We start from the raw sequence: 19,479 nt of genomic DNA, 5'->3' as shown, positions 1-19,479 counted from the left end.
CGGTCAAAGAAACTGTAGTTAGACGTGGCGAGTTCTTATTGGTGGGTTATAGAAGGGCGTTCATGTCATTTTATGTGTAATAAATACATGAGGTCAATTTGCAAATATAATAATATTAGATGTAGATGGGGCCTAAATTTTGGGAAGAAATTCAAAGCCGCCGGGTAAGAATTCAGTAATTTTGAAATTTATTCAATTTATTTAATTTATTTTTTTGGACGTGGTTGGCTGGCTGGTAATAATTAATTAATATCACTTGGAGACCAATGGTCCGAGAGATTAGGTCCTATGAAGTTTCCAAGAACTCGGGGTTTTCGAGTAAATTTTGACAAGATTCTAATGTGTTGATTGAGTTTTTTGAATCATCGAAATTTTTTAACTCCCCCAACTTTGAATATGGTACAACCTTGTCTTTGACCTCGGAGAGTGGCTAGCCGTGTAGAGGATTATTGGGAGTGAGTCCTATATTAGTTAATTTAGTGCAAAATCATAGATTTATAAGTGAAATACTATCTCCATTGGTATGAGGCATTTTAGGAAGTTCAAAACAAAACCACGAGAGTTTATGTTCAAAGTGGACAATATCGTACCATTATGAAGAGTCGTGATTCTTAATAAGGAGTACAAGCCCTTAATCTTGAATAAAAATTTGTAATTATCCACCCAACCATATAATATATAGTGAATATAAATGATGCATGAAAATATAATTATATTTTAAGCGTAATAGAGACAAATTTATTTTGGTGAAATAATAATTAATGGGTGATTTAAAAATTATATTTGGGCCTATCTTATATTATAATTAATAAAGATGCAAAATGTACTTGCTCCATATATTTAGTAAGTACAATTATTGTAAAGCCACCATTTTCGTGTTACGGTTTGACTAAAATATATATTTATAGATATACCAAATTATTCTTCCTTTCATCCTCATCTAATCCAATATTTATTTTATATTTCCACAAAAATTAAATTCTTATATTTGTACTATTTTTTTCTTCCATTTAATTTTAAAATATATATTTATAGATATACCAAAAATTCTTATATTTGCACAAAAATTAAACTCCTTAATGTTGGATGCTCGAGGGAAATTACCTTATCTAACCAAGATTAAGTGATATAGAATCAACTCAAGGAAAAGTATGAAACAAATTACTTTGATGATCGAGATCAAGAGTAAAGAAAATTCGTTTCTAAACTCGTGATTCGAATCACTTTACAAGAGGTTTGATCAATACAACTTGAATGACTTTAGCATGCAAGTTCTACACACAAGAATTTGCAAATAAAATCTTAGCTTTCAACAAAGCTAAAAAAAAATAGAAATTCTATTCTTTTTTAATTCCAAAATGTGATGTCTCTACTCAAGGAAAGGAAGCTTTATACAGCTTTTACAACCTTAACCTATGTGACACATAACTCTCAAATTAAATTCGTTAGTAAATGAGAATTACCCATGACCTCCATATTAAAATGTCTAGTTAAGGGTGGAATATGTAACCTAAGTGGGTTACAATATAACTCCTATATTAAAAAATAGCTTAAATTATGACAAATAAATATTTAAATTATAATTAAATAGTACAAGGAATGAAATGGGTTTATTAGTCATTCTTGGACTAGTTCCATAAATTTAGCTGAATTCATTAAATGCAATTTAAAGTGCATTAAATGCATCTCTTTGAAGCTCAACTTTGCAAAACATATAACGGAGGTCTCCAACGTCTTTTAGAAATTCTTTTGATGAGCTCACCATAGCTTGAATATAAGTGTACAAGGTTTGTTGTAGCTTCTTGACTCTCGTCCTTGTAATTGGACCTTGAGGTATGAAAATTTCTTGATCGTGGTTCATATCATTAAAACTTATAAAGTTAGACAACCGAAAAAATTCTCTAGAACAGAGAGTCAACTACGGCCACGTTTCAATAAATTATTTTAAAGGATTTTCGTCACATATTAGATATGTCATGCATGAAGTGATAAACTTAATTTTTTTTTTTTATTATTAGGAAGGAAAATGATTTTTCTCTATAACTTTCTAGCCGTCTTGAACCGTTTTTAACATATATGTAATAACGACTTAATCGGGTCATAATATATTAATTTAATTATATATTTTTTTCTTTTGTTTCTAAGTAATTGTCGTTATAATGTTGATTGATGCATCATAAACTTTGTGTAATGCTAGTTACATATATAATAATTATAGTACTCCAAGCTCTCAATAATGTCTCAGCATACTTTTCAATAAAAAATAAAATAAAATAAAATAAAATCTGAAAATAATAAATTTTCTCCGACAAGTCTATTATTTGCAATTAAATGTGTTTTTAAAATAGATAAAACGACAAAAAAAATGCATTGTAAAAATATCTGAATGGTCCAAAACCAGTCCATTCCAGATAACATATCTTAATTTTTACATTTTTTATTCCCAACTTTAAATAATTTACTAAAAAAAAACATTGAATAATTGGAATATATATTATGTTTCTCTTATTTTCTACTAACGGATTATTTCAAAGTTTAAATGGTCTTTTCCCGTATATATTATTTTAACCAGTCTTCAAATTTGAGAATCTAATCTATGGTAAAAATGATAATATTAATCTAAGTGTAAATGGTAATCTAATAAAGTAAAAATAACTTAGCGGTAAAATTACCAACTTTCTTAAAATGAGGAGTTAAATTAATAAAATATTTTAAAATTTTGCACACTATTTTAAAAATACCAACTAACTTTTAAAAATTGAATAAGAAAAAATATAAAAAAAATGAAAATAGCTAATAATTTGTTTAAAAAATACTCTTTTAAGTTTTAAAGAGGGTTTAAAATTTTCCCTTTTAATTTCCAAAATTATTTCAAAACTAAATTTGATTTACTTAAAAAAAATTCATAATTTTTATAAGTTTTAAAAAAATTCAAAAACACTTTTAATATTTTTTTTTTAAAATTGCCACATTACTTATGAACTAACTTTGAAAAGTAATATTACAAACTTTATGGATGGTTGACATATAGTTTCTGTCCATATATTGACAGATCGACAGAAATAACATTTTTGAACAATTTAATGGATATTTTTTAAAAACATAATAATATTGGTAATTATATTTTTAAACTGTATAATAATAAAAACATTAATGATATTAATAAAAAAAAAAACTTAATGTTCGAAAGTATTTTTGAAGTACTATTGTAAGTTCAAGAATTGTTTTTTTAGAGCAAAGTACCAACTATTTCTATTTAAAATTAACGGTAGCATTGAAATTTTTGGAAGATTAAAAATTATATTTTTAATTAAAAAATAAAATTTAAAAATATTTTTATTAATTAAGGGATAGCTCGTTTGAGTTGTGTATATGTATAAATAAATTAGGCATATAGAAAACAAAATGGAAGAAAAAGTTGACCGACAACGCGATTAGGAAGAAGTCAACATTTACTTTCTTGTCTGCAAAGCTAAGAAAAAATTTGATTGGTCGTAGTCCAAACAAAAATCAAAAGTCAATTTTGAAGCATTTTCCTTGTTCTTTCGTTGATGGCAAAGTTAAACAACTTGGATTCATCAAATTCTCCAAATCCCTTTCATATAAAAACATCTTGCCGAGTAGCTTTTTAGTTTGGGTAAGGTTGAATGTGTAGTACTTTCTTTCACATGGTCCATGCATGGAAGTATGGGCTCACTCGGCGAGCTTGCACACCTTTTGAACCTGGCTCTTCGGGCTAGCACTTGCTAATGGGCTGTGCTGAACACCCAGGAAAAAGACCCGCATAACATCATGATGAACATAAAATGTTGTAAATCATAAGTCGTAATTTACACATTCGTACTTATCACAATGGGAAGTATCTCGATATACATAACACACAAATATGCATGAGATCTCCAAAACTTATAAGCATAGCATAAATTATGATGCAAGAAAAAGCTTCATTCATCTATGACATATTAAATCTGCGAATTATGCATACACAATTTGAAAGTTGTCATGACATGGGAGAGCTTAAGTAGAGGGAGGGTAGTTTTTCATTACCGAGTTCTCCGGCAACCCTAAAAAAAAAGAAAAATTGGGTATCGTGGAGAGTCGATTTTTGAATTTTTTTTTTTCTATTGTTATATCATACACATCTAAAAAACTTTCATCCTCGAAAGTGTCAATAGCTTAGAGTACTTCTCCTTCATTTCATCATCTCGCTCCCGTGTTTCTTTTGTTCGGTGGTTTTGCCGCAGTATCTTGACAAAAGCGATGTCTTTGGTGCATAAAGGTTTCACTTCATGAGTCAAAATCCTTATAATTTGTACGCAATTGGTCGAATCCAACCACACAATATAAAAAGTTTAAAATGTTTTTTTTCAAAAAGAAGAGTTCTCATGTGTTTTTCTTATGCATTGTATTGGTTAGTAAGAATATAAAATTGTTTTTTTTTTTTTCTTTTTGCTAGGGCTCGCATCTCGATGCTACATTGTTGGTAACAACGACTATTACAACGGTGTGATATTGTCCATTTTGAGCATGAGTTCTTATGACTGTGCTTTTAGCTTTTCCAAAAAGCCTTATACGAACGAAGATATTATCTCTTACTTATTCACCAATATATATTTTTTTTGATTAACCAATATAGGACTCCGACAATCCTTAGCATACATGACCATCAACAATCACCCCCTCTCCCATCCTCCACCAACGCCTCAAAGTACAAAACCACCTCCAACGCCTTCGACTTCGACTTCTTCTCCCAATTCATCATCCATTTGAATAAATTTATATTTTTTTTCATAGATTAAGCCAGATAGATATTGACAGTTCAAAAGTACAATCGTTTGGTTAAACTTCATCAATTATGTGTCAATAAATTTTTAAAAATTTTAATTTTGTGTCTAATAATATGCATAAATAAAATTACGAAAGAAACTTTCGTTTATTATACTTTTATTTGAAATCTCAAAAAAACTTTAAATAATACAACCTAACGTTCAAATCTCAAAACATAAAATTCATCTCATTTTCAAATGACAATAACTTGTAAATGCCCCCAAAGAAGTAGGGTAGAATTAAGACAAAGTCCTCAGTATTCCATAGAAACACAGTCCGTCATTGATGATACCCTCACCGTTATCTGAAAAAAAAATTAAAAAATGATGAGTACTAAAAATATTAGAGAAAAGCGTCTACGAAGATAATGACACAATTTCTATTTGCTTTAATCTAAACCCTAATTGACCCTTGGCTTGGCCAACCCTAGATTCTCAACCATTCGAGCTCGATTATTTCTTTCGACTCTAATTCAATGAGCCTAACGAACCCAATCAACTTACCATGAACGTTACATTAAATATATTTCATTAGCTAGCTCCTGCACCAACTTCCACGCTGTAACAATATGTCGTTCCTCCGTCATCGTCCCACCCACAGAAAATCGAATCAGATACATTCCAGCAACCATTGCATGCGTCATGTAAGCTCTTCCAGACTTGTTAATCCTTTCCAACAATTTCAAGTTCATCGCGTTTGACTTATCGATTTCAGAAAACAATAATCGGAAACAAACCAACCCGAAATTCCTCGGAACCACCACCTCAAACCTCTCATCCCTCCCCACAAGCTCCTCAAAAATCTTAGCCATTTTGACATGGCTCCTCAAGAACATCCTTAAATTAGCAACTCCATAGCTTTTCATGACAACCCATAATTTCATGGCACGAAACCTTCTACTCAATGTGATCTGCCAGTCTTTATAGTCCACAACTTCGCCGGAATCCGTTGCTTTGTTTTCTAAATATGAAGGGTTCACTGAGAGAGAGTTTCTCAATGCTGATGGATCCTTCAGCCATAGACAGCAACAGTCCGGCGCCGTGAAGAACCACTTGTGAGCATTCAAGCTGAATGAATTTGCCTTCTCGACGCCATTGAGGAAATGTCGAAACTCCGGGCATATGCAGACGCTACCGGCGTATGCGGCGTCCACATGAACCCAAATTCCGTTTTGTTGAGCTATCTCGCAGAGTGAGTCGAGTGGATCGACCGCGTTGGTGGAAGTTGTTCCGATGGTTGCACATAGGTATAGTGGCACGAATCCTTTTTCTATGTCGGATTGAATTGCCATTTTTAGGGAGGTTGGAGATAGCCCGAACGAATCCGATTTTGTCGTCTTGATCACTCGAAAATTTTCTTCCCCAAAACCTGCTCCCAAAATGTGAATGATCAAACATAATGTTGAAGAAACTTTCCAAATTTTAATACTATTTTTTATTTTTTTAAAAATTTAAGATAATAATAAAAATTTTGAAAATTTAAGATTATTTTAGAACATTTCTTTTTAAAGTTTAATGATATTTTTAAAATTGAGTAGACTCGAATCCCTCCCCCACATTTAAAATATATATATGTTTTATAAATATTAATAGATGATTTCCATTTTTCAATATAAATTCTATTAAAAAAATATAAAATATTATCAATAACATTCCTTAGGCAAGAGTATAATATAATCTTCAACTTAATTTCAATCGTCGTTGGCCTCACAATTCTAAAACGTGTCTATTAGGGAGAAGTTTCCATGCTCTTGTATGGAGTGTTTTGTTCTCCTCTCCAACCAATGCAGCATTCTCGCTGGCACACCGTTCGATATCTAGCTCTGATACCATTTGTAATATCATAAGCCCACCGCTAACAGATATTATCTAATTTTGCCCATTATATATTATCGTTAGCCTCACAATTTTAAAACGCGTCTGTCACGAAAAGTTTCTACACCCCTATAAAGAGTGTTTCATACTCTTTTCCAACCAATATGAGATCTCACATCATAAAAGGAGACGTATAATATAAACCCATCTCTGACCTCATGTATGCTTAATTAGTCAATAAAATAAACTCAAGTCGGCCCTACTTAGATTCTTAAGCAACACTTTTGGTCAAATAAATCAATATATATATATATATATATATATGCATGAGGTGAAGGATATGTTGTTTCTAGGATTTACCGACCTGCGACCTGTGCAGCCTTTTGTAAGGACATATGTGTTTGGTCGGAGCCATAAACAACAAGCTTACTAAACATATCTCTTCCAATCACTTTAAGCTTCTGGTCCCTAGCAGCCACCAGAGTGGACAAGATTGCTTCACAAGTGGTTCCCTGAAGAACCCCTCCGCCCCCGCCGCCGCCAGAAAACAGGAAACATTTAGGCAGCTTAAGCATCTCACCAAACCAATCAACCACCAACATTTCAAGCTCGGTCGCCGCCGGCGACGACACCCAATTGAACCCGACGACATTAAACCCAGTACTCAGCATTTCTCCCACAAGTCCGGCACTGCTACTACTAGAAGGAAAGTAAGCAAAAAAGTTAGGACTTTGCCAATGAGAAATACCCGGAATGACAAATCGGTCGACGTCCCGAAGAATGGATTCCAAACACTCAGGATCATCCGGAGCGGATTGTTGCGTAAGGGTCTTTCGGAGATAACCAGGATGAACTTGGCTAAGTACTGGGAATTGTTCTATGTTTTTGTAATAATCTGCAATGAAATCAACAACTTTGTATGCTTGGTTTCTGAATTCCTCTGGATCTAATGGGCTGGTGATATGAATGTTGTCGTTGCCTTCATAATGGATGCTACCCATTTTCAAAAATTCAATGCAAAATGTGATGAATCAATACCAAAATTCAATTTGGTTGTTGATGTTCATCTTCCCCAAGATGGTGGATTTTATAATAAGAATTCCATTCATATACCAACTCATTAATTTAATTGCCTTCATATTTCACACGCTAATTAAATTCCTAACCACCCACTCATTTAATTCAATTCCTTTTTCAATAGTTTAGATGCATACCTACCGGTTTTAATTATTAATAAACTTTTATTTTTATATTTAATTCCACTCCATATGTATTTATTTATTTACTAAGTAAATAAATATATAACGAGTTAGTTTTGTAATATATATATAGAAAACGCGAGATATGGAGGAGTGGGGATAGGGGCGTGGAATCTGACTGTGCTGGCTGTTAGGGAGAAATTTCTTCCTACTTCCTCTCGTTCTTGAGAATAGCACATTTCATAGTCCTTGTAATTCAAGCTTTCCAGAATCTGAGTGAGTAATGTATTTTGGGATTTAAGTTGATTCAAAAAGGAAATTTAGAGAAGAAAGTTCGTTTTTGTTTACTTGATAAATTGATTGAGTTTGTTTAAGATGTGATCGTATAATGTACGGACTATTAGGGTTGTTAATTAATTTTTAGTAGTGAATACGTCTCATTTGATTGGAATATGCTCTTGTATTCTTATGATTATGATTGATATGGACATGTTTGAGACCTAAAATGTATGAACCTTATAGTACTATATAATTAATATGTGAGGGCGGATAAGGGACTGCTAACTATTCTTTCGTCATGCATGTGTTCAATAGGAGCAAGGGATCACATAGGTAAATGATGGTTCGTAGGTATGAAAGTTGTTCCCTCCTTGATGCGATGAAACTATGTGACGTATTGAGACATTAACTAATCCCTACTAAGAAATATGTCTCGATTAGTAGTATTCGTTACGATATGCTAAGATTATGAGTTGGAATCGGGACGAGGTTGTAGCTTGAACACCTATGATATGTAGGTTACCAGAGAATAGCAAACCTCAGAAGAACTACATAGTGAAAAATTAGCTCTAGAGGAGCTCGACAATGAGATACGATAAGCTCTAAATAGTTTGATTACGAGAATCGATCAGTTCCAAGGAACTAGCTTTTCTTTTTATAAGAATTAAAGAACGATATGAGCCTCGATAGGGCCATATGTTGTAGAACAATGAGTTTAAACTCGATAACAAACCCAAATGGAGTTCGAAAATGAGAAAAATATAGAACGTTGATTAGACACATTGTATCTAGTGACTTATTAGACAAAGATTGACAGATTGCATATGAACCAATGACGAGAGCTTTCCTAAGTTGCGTGACTACAAGGGACCATTAACTCAAGTCACGGTTTTGGTCCCTATCTAAAAATTTAATTTAATATAACGATAAATTTAATTTTTATCTAAAAATTATATCAACTAAAATCCATTTAAAAATTGATAAGCCATAATTTTTTTGTACGCATATACAATTTCTGTAAATGTAAAAATTATATAATATCATAGAGAAATGCTCAGATCAAAAGCTAGATTACTCCGAAATATAGACAAAAATAGAATTGTGATGTTGGGATCGTGGGCAGTGACATGCGATATTTTAGTAGGTAAATTAACGCTCCAGGTGGTAAAAGAATCATCGTATGCCCCCGAAGATAGATTATTGCGAACCATACTTGACAATCAGATATCCACTTTAAAATAAAAACCTATCTAAAACTACCTATAGGTAGTAGGAATCGAGTTATTGATGTGAGATGGATAAAAAAAAAAAAAGAATCCGAAATATAATCCAAAAACGATTCGTGTATATATTTCACAAAAATGTGAAATCAAAGTAAGCAATAAAGTTACCGAAAGACACGATGGTTTGATCTTCTCTATATATATTATTTTTTATTTTCCGTCGTTTTCTATTTTTCTCTACTAAATTATTTTAATAGGATTAGAGGAGAACATTAATTTTATTTTAATAATTTTGAGTAATGGATGGTCTAATTTAGTTTACTTGAGAAAGTTGACACGTCATAAATTATTTTATTTTTTTCTCTTTTTCTCTTTAGTTATTTCTTTTATTTTGAATTTTATTTTCTATTCTACCAAACAAAAGACCCAATGCTTTTTTTTTTTTGGTGTTTTTTTTTCTTCCCTGTTACAATAATGCATTAGGGTGTAAAAAAAAACATAGATAATTGCTAAAGAGACCCTACTCTACCCTTCTATTATACGATAATAATTTTTCGTGACTATAATTTTAGATAATTTTAACCTTCAGTATAATTTAAATGGTCAAAATATATATATATATATATATATATATATATATATATATATATATATATATTCTAAGACGTTAGAAGTTCTATTTTTTACTCACTCAACTAAAAAAATAACTTTTTTTAAAAAGAAAATTGAAAAGAGTATAATATTTCAAAATGTATATTGTAACGTTTTGATTCAAGAAAATTAGGCACATCATAATTAAATTAGAAAAAGAAATAATGAAGATATTTAATAATTTATATTTTCACGTGGAATTTATGCCTAGTTTTTATGACGCGAGTGGAAGGTACTATTATACCAAAATAATAGAATTAAATTCACACCGATTCAAATAATTAAAATATATATCTCCTATTATAAGATTTTTTATTGATTTTTATATAAATAAATAATATTTCTATTTAGTTTCCACAATTATTTTCAAAAGTTTATTAGATTAGTTAATTTTAAACAAATAATTGTACTGGGTTAGATTTTATTAAGTGAATTATTATAAATAATCTTGACTAATTAAGTTTTCATTTAATTTGCGTTTATTAATAAATGATATAATTTAAAATTGGTTTACTAATAAATTAAAATTATTGTCCTCAAATGAATAAATATTATAAAATTATAAAGAAATTTAATTATGTATAATCGTACAATTGAGAAATTAATTAGAAATAAATGAATTGTGAATAATTAAAAATAATTGAAAAAGAACATTTATATTTTAAAAACGTTGACCAAACATGTTTTGGACTCCAACCTAACGTTTCATAAAAGGTTTTAATTTTAATTTTAAAAAATTAAGTTATCAAGCTTTTTTATTTTCTCATTTTGAATAATATTTATGATTGTCTCAGTATTCACGCACCCACGTACATAAATTAATAAAATCTTTGGCAATATCAATTTCAGTTTTTATTAAAAGAAGTATTATTATATGAAGAGTATTTTTTAGGGGTGTACATTCAACCCGATAACTCGAACCAACCCAACCCGAACTATAAAGATCGGGTTGGGTTGAATTAACATTTCGAGTAGAATAGGATTTGATTCATTTTTTTGAACTCGAACTGAATCGGTTCGATTTCGAGTTCGAGTTCGTGGACAAAACCTTCAAATTGACTCGAATCAAATAAAAATATATAAAATATATGAATAATACTCCTATATAAATAGGTTTGCCAGAGAGTAGTATTTATACTATTTTTAAATAACTATTCACATTTCAATATATTGTTTATTATATAATATAAAAGCTTTTAACTTTATATATATATATATTTATATATATATATAAATTAATTTAAATTATTTTGAAACAACGGTTCAATGTTTATAAATTTTATAATATACATATATAATTTTAAAGTATATTCTATTTATTATCTTTTATATCACAATTTATATTTATTTTTATTATATATATTTGGTTGTGTTATATACAATAACTTTAAACTAATTATTTCTATTGTTTATTTAATTTCATGATCTATCCTTATATTTTATATTTGTTACTTTAATCCATTTTCAAGAAATGTCGTTATTTAGTTGTCTTTAATTTTATGATAATGTTGAACTATGTTAATATGTTAACAATTTTTGTTTGTTTTTTTTTATTTATTGAATTTGTTTTTTTGTTTGCAAATAATTATAGATTAACGTGTGTTTATTTGTGAATTTTTTAATATATTTTATCTAAGTATCCCAATAATTATAAATTGTGGATAAATAAAACTTAAAAAAAATTGACAACCCAACTTCAAAATAGAGAGTTGGGTTGGGAAAAGTTTGGGGTTGGTTGGGTTACCAATCTAACCAACCAGAACTTCTTGGTTGGGTAAAAAAAATCTCTCAACTCAACCGGGACATGTACACTCTTAGTATTTCTCATTGATTTCTTAAATTCTTAGAAAATATTTTCTGCTCTCGTTTTCAAATTTTTTCCTTACAAGTTGGATCAAAAATTTGAGCATAGGTAATAATTTGTGCTGATCGAGACCTAAACTTAATTACCTGACAGTTAAATTTTGAAAGAGTGCAATTGTGATACCGGAGGAAGACGTAACTAAAGTAAGTTATGTATGGATGAAAAATAACTTTTTTCATTACACACCGCGGAATGAAAAACGGCTCATCTCTGCTGAGGCATCTGCTGCTTCTCATCTTCTTATCCTCTCCGGCGGCCGGCGAACCCACAAAGAAAAAGAACCACTTCGTGCTGGTGCACGGTTCCTGCCATGGGGCGTGGTCATGGTACAAGCTCTCCACCATCCTCCAATCGTTGGGCAACCACGTCACTGCCCTCGACATGGCCGCCTCCGGCGTCGACCCCAGGCAGCCCAAGACAATATCCTCAGCCTTCCACTACTTTCAGCCGTTGACGGAGTTCTTGGCCGGTTTGCCCTCCGGCGAGAGGGTGGTCCTCGTCGGCCACAGCTTCGGCGGGCTGGGAGTTGCCGTTGCTTTGGAGGAATTCCCGGAAAAGATCTCTGTTGGTGTCTTTGTCGCTGCCTCCATGGCTGGTCCCAATCTCAGTGTGTTTCCACCGTTCGTGCCCAGGTAAATTTTTAGAACGAGTCTGCTAAGGAAATTTTTCCACATAATTATTAATTTTACTCCTCAACTAACATGAAATTTCACAATTCAATTCACTCTCTTCGGGACCCAACGTCCTAGCTAGCACTCGTCACAATCCACCTCCTTCGTGCTTATGTCCTTGCTGGCATTAGTTCCCTTCTCCGATCGATGCGAGACTCCCCAATCTACTCTCTTCGAGGCCTAGCGTCCTCGCTGGTACATCGCTCGATGTCCGACTCTAATACTATTTGTAATAGTCCAAGACCCACCGCTAGCAAATATTGTCTTTTTTGGGTTTTCTCTTCCGGGCTTCCTCTCGAGGTTTCTAAAATGGGTCTGCTAGAGAGAGTTTTTCACACTCTTATAAATAATGTTTTGTTCTCCTCTCCAACTGATTACACTTATTACAGATTCAATAGGTTCCGATTAAATTTTGAACTTTTTTAATGGCCAAATTGATGATAAATTGTTTTGAATAACTTTATGTTTTTGATACTCAACTTAGTGTCAACATACAACCCAACCTAAACCAATCGGCTCATAAATTGGCGAATTTGACACTTATTGATATACTCTATTACCTTTTGTTTTTATTTCGAATGATATTATGTTTCATTAACCATAATTATTCTCGAAAAATTTATTAAAATATTGGACATAAAATCGACATAGTAATAACCTATAGTGATGGCTAGACATTTGCTTAGATTAAACTTTTCTTTGTTATTGCTATATTCACAAACGGAATGACGAAAAGGAACGATCTCCACCGTTGGACAGTCATAATGTGTACGAAAATGGAGAGGACAAGCCTCCAACGTCTTATATTTTGGGTCCTTGGAAGTTGGCAAAACATCTCTACTCACTCTCACCACCCGAGGTAATCTCCTTCGCTTCTCTAATTCAATATGTTTGAATTGACTTTTTAAGCCAAAATAATTTCTAAGCACTTAAAAAAACCATTTGAAAAAAACTCTTAAAACTTTACGATATGTGTGTAACATGCAGGATTTGTCATTGGCAATCACGTTGGTGAGACCTTTTCCACTATTGAAAATCAATGATTCTGAGTTCAAGTTCACAGAAGAAAAATATGGGTCTGTGAAAAGGGCTTACGTTATTACAGAGAGATTTAATGGCGACGATGAATTTTCAATTGTGGATGATTGAGAATAACCCACCTGATATTGTTGTGGAGATTAAAGGATCAGATCATATGGTCATGGTATTCAAGCCGGTCGAGCTTGCCTATCAACTCCAACGTATTGCCCAACAAGTTTCTCTACTCGACTTTTGATCTTTACCAATGTGGTAAAGCGTTGCTCATGTAATTACAAGTAAAACATGTTGGAATTGTTCTACCTTCTAAAATATTACCTCATAACAAGTTGTCGTGAAACTTATAGTTTTAAAATTAGAATATAATTTAATTTTATGTTATTTTTCGATGTATTATATTGTATTACAATGACATATCTAATTTATTTTTGCATATCACCACCCTTCATGTTTATGATTTGTAAATAACTCTAGTTGAGGTTGCACATTTTGCTAGTGATTCGGTTCAACCCAAAGCCTCGGTTGCCTTCGGCTTGAACCGTTTGATAGGGAGCGATTGTACACTTAAATTTGACGCTCTTTGTATATAAATACTTCTATTAATTTGTTCGGTTCACTATGTGGTATTAACTCTAAGTTTCTCCCAGGTTGATGAGTCTTCCTTTCAATTTTAATGGATCGCGAGACGATTTTTTTGGTGGTATGGAATTCGTGCTTTGATAACTCTGGTAACCCATGTCATTTTTCTACAACTCATTCATGCTATCTATTTGTCTCGAACTTGTCTCGAACTGTTTTTAAAAGTGAAAACTATATGTACAAACCAATATGAGTCTTGTCGTACAACCCAACATGGATCATAACACCTGACACTCGACTTGAAGTTGAGCTGCCTCTTGAAAATATCCACTCGTAGAAACGGTTCAATAACAAGAGATTCAAACTTCTTACCTCTTAGAAAATTTATTGAGATATAATTTTTTAATTATTAAAATTTAATTTGAATTTGATTATTGAATTTCAATCTTTAATCCAAACTATATTATTATATATATATATATATATAAGTACAGATGTATGTTCAGACTTCATATCACAATAATAGAAGAAAAATTAATGGCAAATTAGTAAATAAAAAAACATACAAAAATCAGAGAGCGAGAGAGAGAGAGAGAGATCAAGTTACCTGCCTGTCTTCCACAGTCAGTCACCATCCAATGGAATCGGTATACGTGTCGACGTACCCCGCCTTTATTTATTTATATATATATTTTCTCTACTCTCGGATGCTTTCTTGAAATGTCGGCACGAATCTTCAGCTTAGCTGTCATCGAAAAACAATCTAGTTGATCTGATGACGTGGCAGTCTCTCATTGGAGATGGGAACTTTCCAGTCAGCTTCCCCGGAAGTCTGACCAACACGACAGTTCTCCGGCGGTATAAAACCCCACTTTCATTCATCAACTGACACTCTGTTTTTTGTCGGCACAAAAATCCATTCCGCTCCTTCCAATTTCATCAAATTATTAGTTTTTTTTTTCTTCCTCTTCTTAAAACAAGAAATCCCACTTTCAAAAGATCGATCTTTCTCCATTTTTCCCCCCACTTAGATTTCCCGGCCAAAACAGAGCTCCCGCCGCCGTCCGTGGAGGCCGGAAAATGATGAAGAGAACACCCAATCACAATCACAATCACAATCACAATCGCAATGTGGTTAATGGTAAAGCCGCACAATCATCCTCAACGACGTCGTTTTCTTCTTCTTCCTCTGCCGCTACCGGCGACGAGCCATTCGACTGGGAAATGAGGCCCGGCGGAATGCTGGTTCAGAAGCGAACTGACAAATCCGAGTCACCGGCACCCATTCTCCGCCTCAGAGTCGCATTTGGCGCCGTCCGATTCGAGATCCCCATCAGCTCCCAAGCCACATTCGGTAAAAAAAAAAATTAAAAAATTAAAAAAAAAAAACCAGTGTGTTCATCATAAATCGGTAAAAAAGAACAAATCTTTCGATAATTTGACATAAAATAACATGTGGGGTTGCTTCGTTTTTGCAAGATTCAGGAGAAAGTGGAAATTAAACATAGGTATGTTTTTTTTTTTGGTTTTGTTTGGGAACAGGGGAGCTGAAGAGGGCGCTGACGGCGGAGACAGGGCTGGAGGCGGCGGAGCAGAAGGTGATTTACAGAGGGAGAGAGAGGGAAAACGGGGAGTATTTGGAGGGCTGTGGAGTGAAAAACAGATCGAAAGTGGTGTTGGTTGAGGATCCGGCCAGCATTGAAAGAAGATACACAGAAACCAAAAGGAACGCTAAGATGCAGACCGCTCATCGGGCCATTTCCGCCGTCTCCATGGAACTTGATAAGCTCGCCGACCAGGTCACCTTCTATTTTTAATCTCTGTTTTTTTTTTTTTATTATTATTATATAAATAAATCTAATTATATCAAAATTTTAATATTATTTCTAATTATTTCATTGCAGAAATAAATTATAAATTTTTTCCACCTCAAACAAATTTATCAAAAAATGAATCTAGGTTTGGTTTCAATTATTCTACTCGTTTCTTTTAATTATTAAAAAAGTAAAATATTAACTCTTCAAATATTTATTTAATATATATATTTAAAAAATTACCTTAAAATTTATTCTCAAAGTTATTGGAGAATAAAAATTTAATAAATATATGGCTTGTATTATAAGAATTAACCATAAATTTAGATTGGTTGGTTTAAATCCTAAATAAGTAATTATATCAAATTTTAATATTATTCTTAATTATACAAGTGGAATAAAAATTATATTGCTGGTTCAAATGAAATAACTCTTAAAATATTTAATTAAAATTTATTTTTAAAAGTTGCAGGAGAATAAATATTCAAAAAAAAATTAAATAAATATATGCATGTATAATTGTATTACAAGTGAAAAGGTATATTTTAAAATTAATAATAAATTTGAATTTATTGTTCAATTTAATTTTAGAAAAATCTATAAACGAATTCATTCATAAAATTTTCATTTATTTGAATCTAACTCAACTCAAATAAGTTGAAAGGAAAGAACAGTAACAAAAATATAGCCACGATTTGAATGTCCATCACGATGAAACAGTGAAAAACTCATGAATTATGAACAGGTTTCTGTAATGGAAGAATCAATATCAAATGGAATCAAGGTTCCTGAAATTCAGATCACCACACTGATTGAGATGCTGATGATGCAAGCCATCAAGCTTGACACCATTGCTGCAGAAGGAGCTGCTTCCACTCAGAAAATTTTGCAGGTAAAAACATCTCCTCTCTGTTCATCATAAAACCAAACCAAGCCCGACACGATCGAGAGCCCGCCATGTTCTTGATGGCAGTAATAGTGCTATCAGTGTCGAGTTCTATACGACCCCGAACCGAAAAAAAACCATACCAATTCGACCTTGCTTTTTTGATTGCAGGGGAAGAGAGTGCAGAAATGTGTTGAAATGCTTGATGTTTTGAAGGTTAGAAATGCAGGGGTGGAAGTTGTGAAGCCTGTGATTGTTACAACCAAATGGGAGACGTTTGATCACTGGCCATCTCTTATTGATCTTTGATCCTTGTTTTTTTCATATGTTTTCGAGTTTTCGAGGTAACCGAACGACGAAACGGACAGTTGGAATGGTTTAAGGTTCCTGCTGAATTATTGAATGGTTTAAGGTTCAAACAGTACACTAAAACTAAAGCAACTGAGCTAGTAATCAATTACTTCTATGTTTCTCAACTCTCAAGGCCATCCCAAACAAAAGCAGGTTTTGGATTAGGAGTTAGTATGGGTGTGTGCTACTGTTTCTAGTATAAACTCGAGCAGGAAGCGGTGACTAATCGGTACTGACGCGCTCGTGTTTCTTGATCTTGACGTGTTTGGATATCTCGGAGTCGAAGCATTTGAACATATGTTCCAATTCAGAGATCTCATGCTCAATGTCGATTTGATTGTCGTCGTCGCTTTGTATGATCATTTCTTTGAAACTATGAATCCTATCGAGTCCGACTCGAACTCGGTGTCCCATTTCTTCCATTCTTGCATTAGCCCCATTTCTTCTCTCTTGATATTCTTTGAGCTTTCGCTTCAAGGATCGGTAGGCGTCGAGCGACTTGAGAAGCTGTTCGGTCAAGGCTTTGTTTCGTTTTTGGAGGGCTTCAATGCTGCCTTGGGCATCAGATACATTGTTGTTTTTTAACCCTCTATGCTCTGCAACACAAGCTTGAACTTTGCACATTAGCATTTCATTTTGTGCTTTGAGATCATTCACATGTTCTTCCATTCCATGCAATTGTTGAACCGTCCTCGCTAGCTCCTTCGCGATGATCTCCTTCTCCTTTCCGATGCTTGAGCATATGCTCTCGAGGCTTTTCCGAGCTGCTATGCTTGCATTCAGCTCTCTCCTCAACTTCTCCTTCTCATCGGTTATCGGTTCGTTCGTCGGTTTTTTGTCCCTCGGAACGTTTCGCCTAAGATCCGTGTTGCACCTTCGAAGCCCGGCTTCCCTTCGCTTACCAAGAACTTGTGCTCTTTGGATTTGGGATTTGACTTCATCAAGTATAAGCATCATTTCAGATATCCTTTGATCTCTACTCCCATTGTTTCCTTTCGTGGAAGCCTCTTTGTACTCGTGGATTAGTTTCAACAAAATCCTCACATTCGTAGATACTCCTAATCAATCAAAAACAAACTCATCATATATCTCGAAAAGAAACTAAAAAAAAAAAAAAAAAAAAACAGAACAAGTCGACAAACCAATGAAGTTTTGATCGACATGGGGTTGTCGTGGACTTGTGGAGCCCTCGACTAATTCAGGGGACGACAATGCGCGAATGCGGGTGATGCCGGCGGAGTCCATGAGGAGGAGGAGGAGGAGAAGAAGAATTCAAAGATAGCTAATTAGAAATGGTTGAAGAAAAAGAGAGACTGGTTTTTGGGTCAATCTCTCCTTTCCTTCTTCTTTGTGTATGCAAAACAATGGGTTCTTTTGCCTTTTGTTTGTGTTGGGATCCAACAAATATTCTATGTTTTGTTGGTGCATCCATGTCTGAAAATGGTCGGTTTTTGCTGTGATCCTCCGCAATCATTGCTCATCCATTGACTTTTTCATTTGTCTTCTGTTTTTTCTTCTTTGCTCCCTATTTACTTGGATCGTTTGTATTGGAACATGTATATGATATGTTAGTTTAATCTTTTTAATTTAGGTTGAATGAGTGGTTACACATAAACATGTTTAACATTCGTGGAGCTAGGGATCTACTCCAATTAGCACGAGAGAGTCGAGAGAGATTTCTCATCGTTAGCTAAATGAGATTAGAGATGGAAATTATATTCTCCGTTCTTGTCTCGCCCTAGCTAAATGAGGCTGGGGACGGAAATTATATTCTCTGTTCCTGTGCTTGCCATAGCTAAATGAGGCTGGGGACGGAAATTATACTCTCTGTTCCTGTCCTTGCCATAGCTAAATGAGGCTGGGGACGGAAATTATATTCTCTGTTCCTGTCCTTACCATAGCTTAATGGGGCTGGAGACGGAAATTATATACTCTGTTCCTGTCCTTACCATAGCTAAATGAGGCTGGAGACGGAAATTATATTCTCTGTTCCTGTTCTTGCCATAGCTAAATGAGGCTAGAGACGGAAATTATATTCTCTGTTCCTGTCCTTACCATAGCTTAATGAAGCTGGAGATGGAAATTATATTCTCTGTTCCTGTCCTTACCATAGCTAAATGAGGCTGGGGACGGAAATTATATTCTTTGTTCCCGTTCTCGCCCTAGCTAAATGAGATTGGGGATGGAAATTATATTCTCTGTTCCCGTCCTCACCCTAGATAAATGAGACTGAGGACAGAAATTATATTCTTCGTTCCCGTCCTCGCCCCCCCCCCCCCCCCC

At 33.4% G+C, this 19,479-nt stretch overlaps 3 protein-coding genes and 1 pseudogene across 3 annotated transcripts; 2 read left to right on the top strand and 2 right to left on the bottom strand.

Annotated features, from left to right (window-relative positions):
- Positions 1 to 4,919: 4,919 nt before the first annotated feature.
- Positions 4,920 to 7,701, bottom strand: LOC111434399 (tyrosine/DOPA decarboxylase 1-like). Its single transcript, XM_023071862.1, has 3 exons — positions 7,006 to 7,701; positions 5,317 to 6,195; positions 4,920 to 5,087 (listed from the first exon to the last, which is right to left on the bottom strand). Exons 1-2 carry the CDS (start codon positions 7,640 to 7,642, stop codon positions 5,339 to 5,341), a joined length of 1,494 nt encoding a protein of 497 aa, XP_022927630.1. The 5' UTR covers positions 7,643 to 7,701; the 3' UTR covers positions 4,920 to 5,087; positions 5,317 to 5,338.
- A 4,342-nt stretch (positions 7,702 to 12,043) lies between these two features.
- LOC111434397 lies at positions 12,044 to 13,917 on the top strand (annotated as a pseudogene).
- A 1,115-nt stretch (positions 13,918 to 15,032) lies between these two features.
- LOC111434396 (BAG family molecular chaperone regulator 3-like) lies at positions 15,033 to 17,321 on the top strand. The gene is made up of 4 exons (XM_023071860.1): positions 15,033 to 15,499; positions 15,688 to 15,944; positions 16,705 to 16,851; positions 17,017 to 17,321. The coding sequence occupies exons 1-4, from the start codon at positions 15,226 to 15,228 to the stop codon at positions 17,152 to 17,154; spliced, it is 816 nt and encodes a 271-aa protein (XP_022927628.1). The 5' UTR covers positions 15,033 to 15,225; the 3' UTR covers positions 17,155 to 17,321.
- A 19-nt stretch (positions 17,322 to 17,340) lies between these two features.
- On the bottom strand, positions 17,341 to 18,742 carry LOC111434395. Its single transcript, XM_023071859.1, has 2 exons — positions 18,339 to 18,742; positions 17,341 to 18,254 (listed from the first exon to the last, which is right to left on the bottom strand). The coding sequence occupies exons 1-2, from the start codon at positions 18,439 to 18,441 to the stop codon at positions 17,419 to 17,421; spliced, it is 939 nt and encodes a 312-aa protein (XP_022927627.1). The 5' UTR covers positions 18,442 to 18,742; the 3' UTR covers positions 17,341 to 17,418.
- Positions 18,743 to 19,479: the final 737 nt, after the last annotated feature.

This window comes from Cucurbita moschata, unplaced genomic scaffold (genome assembly GCF_002738365.1).
Source record: "Cucurbita moschata cultivar Rifu unplaced genomic scaffold, Cmos_1.0 Cmo_Scf00044, whole genome shotgun sequence".
Classification (NCBI taxonomy): domain Eukaryota; kingdom Viridiplantae; phylum Streptophyta; class Magnoliopsida; order Cucurbitales; family Cucurbitaceae; genus Cucurbita; species Cucurbita moschata.
Note: the sequence above shows the minus strand (reverse complement) of the source record. Positions and strands in the feature narration are given on the sequence as shown.